This window comes from Sceloporus undulatus, chromosome 7 (genome assembly GCF_019175285.1).
Source record: "Sceloporus undulatus isolate JIND9_A2432 ecotype Alabama chromosome 7, SceUnd_v1.1, whole genome shotgun sequence".
Taxonomy (NCBI): domain Eukaryota; kingdom Metazoa; phylum Chordata; class Lepidosauria; order Squamata; family Phrynosomatidae; genus Sceloporus; species Sceloporus undulatus.
The window spans coordinates 15,364,922-15,365,706 of NC_056528.1; the positions used below are offsets into that span (position 1 = coordinate 15,364,922).

The following is a 785-nucleotide window of genomic DNA, read 5'->3' on the forward strand; positions in this document are numbered from 1 at the left end:
CAGCAAGATCCCTGAGGGACTTTCCTTTTCCTCCTCCCACAGCACTCCTCCTTCCTTCCTCTCTCCATTCATTTTCTCTCTCTCCCTTTGATTTGTTGTTTTTTCTTTTTCTCTTCCATTCTCTCACTTTTTCTTTCTTGCCACCCCTCCTCTGTAGGTGTGGTATCCCCATCTAAGGAAAAGGCGTGGGATGCCCCAGAGGATAAAATAAAGAGATGCTCCCTTTTCCAAAGATACCTAGCCTGGATCCCTCTGGAGCATCCCTCCTTCTGCAAGGAGTCCCCGATCTACCAAGCCAGAGCCATGGAAGTCGACAGAGAGAGATGGATGCTTCGGAGTGAGGGTCGCAAGCTGCGTTGCCTGGTAGGCTTTTGCCTCCTGGGCTTGATCCTTCTCATCTTGCCTATCCTCTATCTGCTGAACCAGAGTGCTAGGAAGACCTCAGAAGGAGAGGTAGGTTAGCATTTGGAGAGGATCTATGGTATTTTAATTTTTGGGGAAGTGGAGGGACTTAGGTGGACTGGGCTTTGCAAGGGTAAAGGAGCCATCATTGAGTCTCTCCAGCCAAGGCTAGAGAGGGCAGAGGGACCTCTCTGTCTGCTTGACTCAGGAGAGGCAGATCATGGGATTGTAAGGCAAAAGAGGCACCCAAGGGCCATCTATCCCAAACCTCTGCTAGTGGAAGAATCTGTAGCCCAGCTGTCTCTAAAGCCATCCAGACAAGGTTTGAGAGGTCAGAGGGACTTCTCTGACTTCTTGCCTTGGGAGAGTCAGATCATAGGATT

General features: G+C 50.1%; 1 protein-coding gene across 1 annotated transcript in view; it reads left to right on the forward strand.

Moving 5' to 3' along the window:
* The first annotated feature begins 303 nt into the window (after positions 1-303).
* TNFSF15 (TNF superfamily member 15) overlaps positions 304-785 on the forward strand; it is a 5,277-nt gene continuing 4,795 nt past the window's right edge. Inside the window, exon 1 of the mRNA XM_042478710.1 lies at positions 304-453. Coding sequence (XP_042334644.1) covers positions 304-453 — 150 coding nt within the window. The remainder of the gene's footprint in view (positions 454-785) is intronic.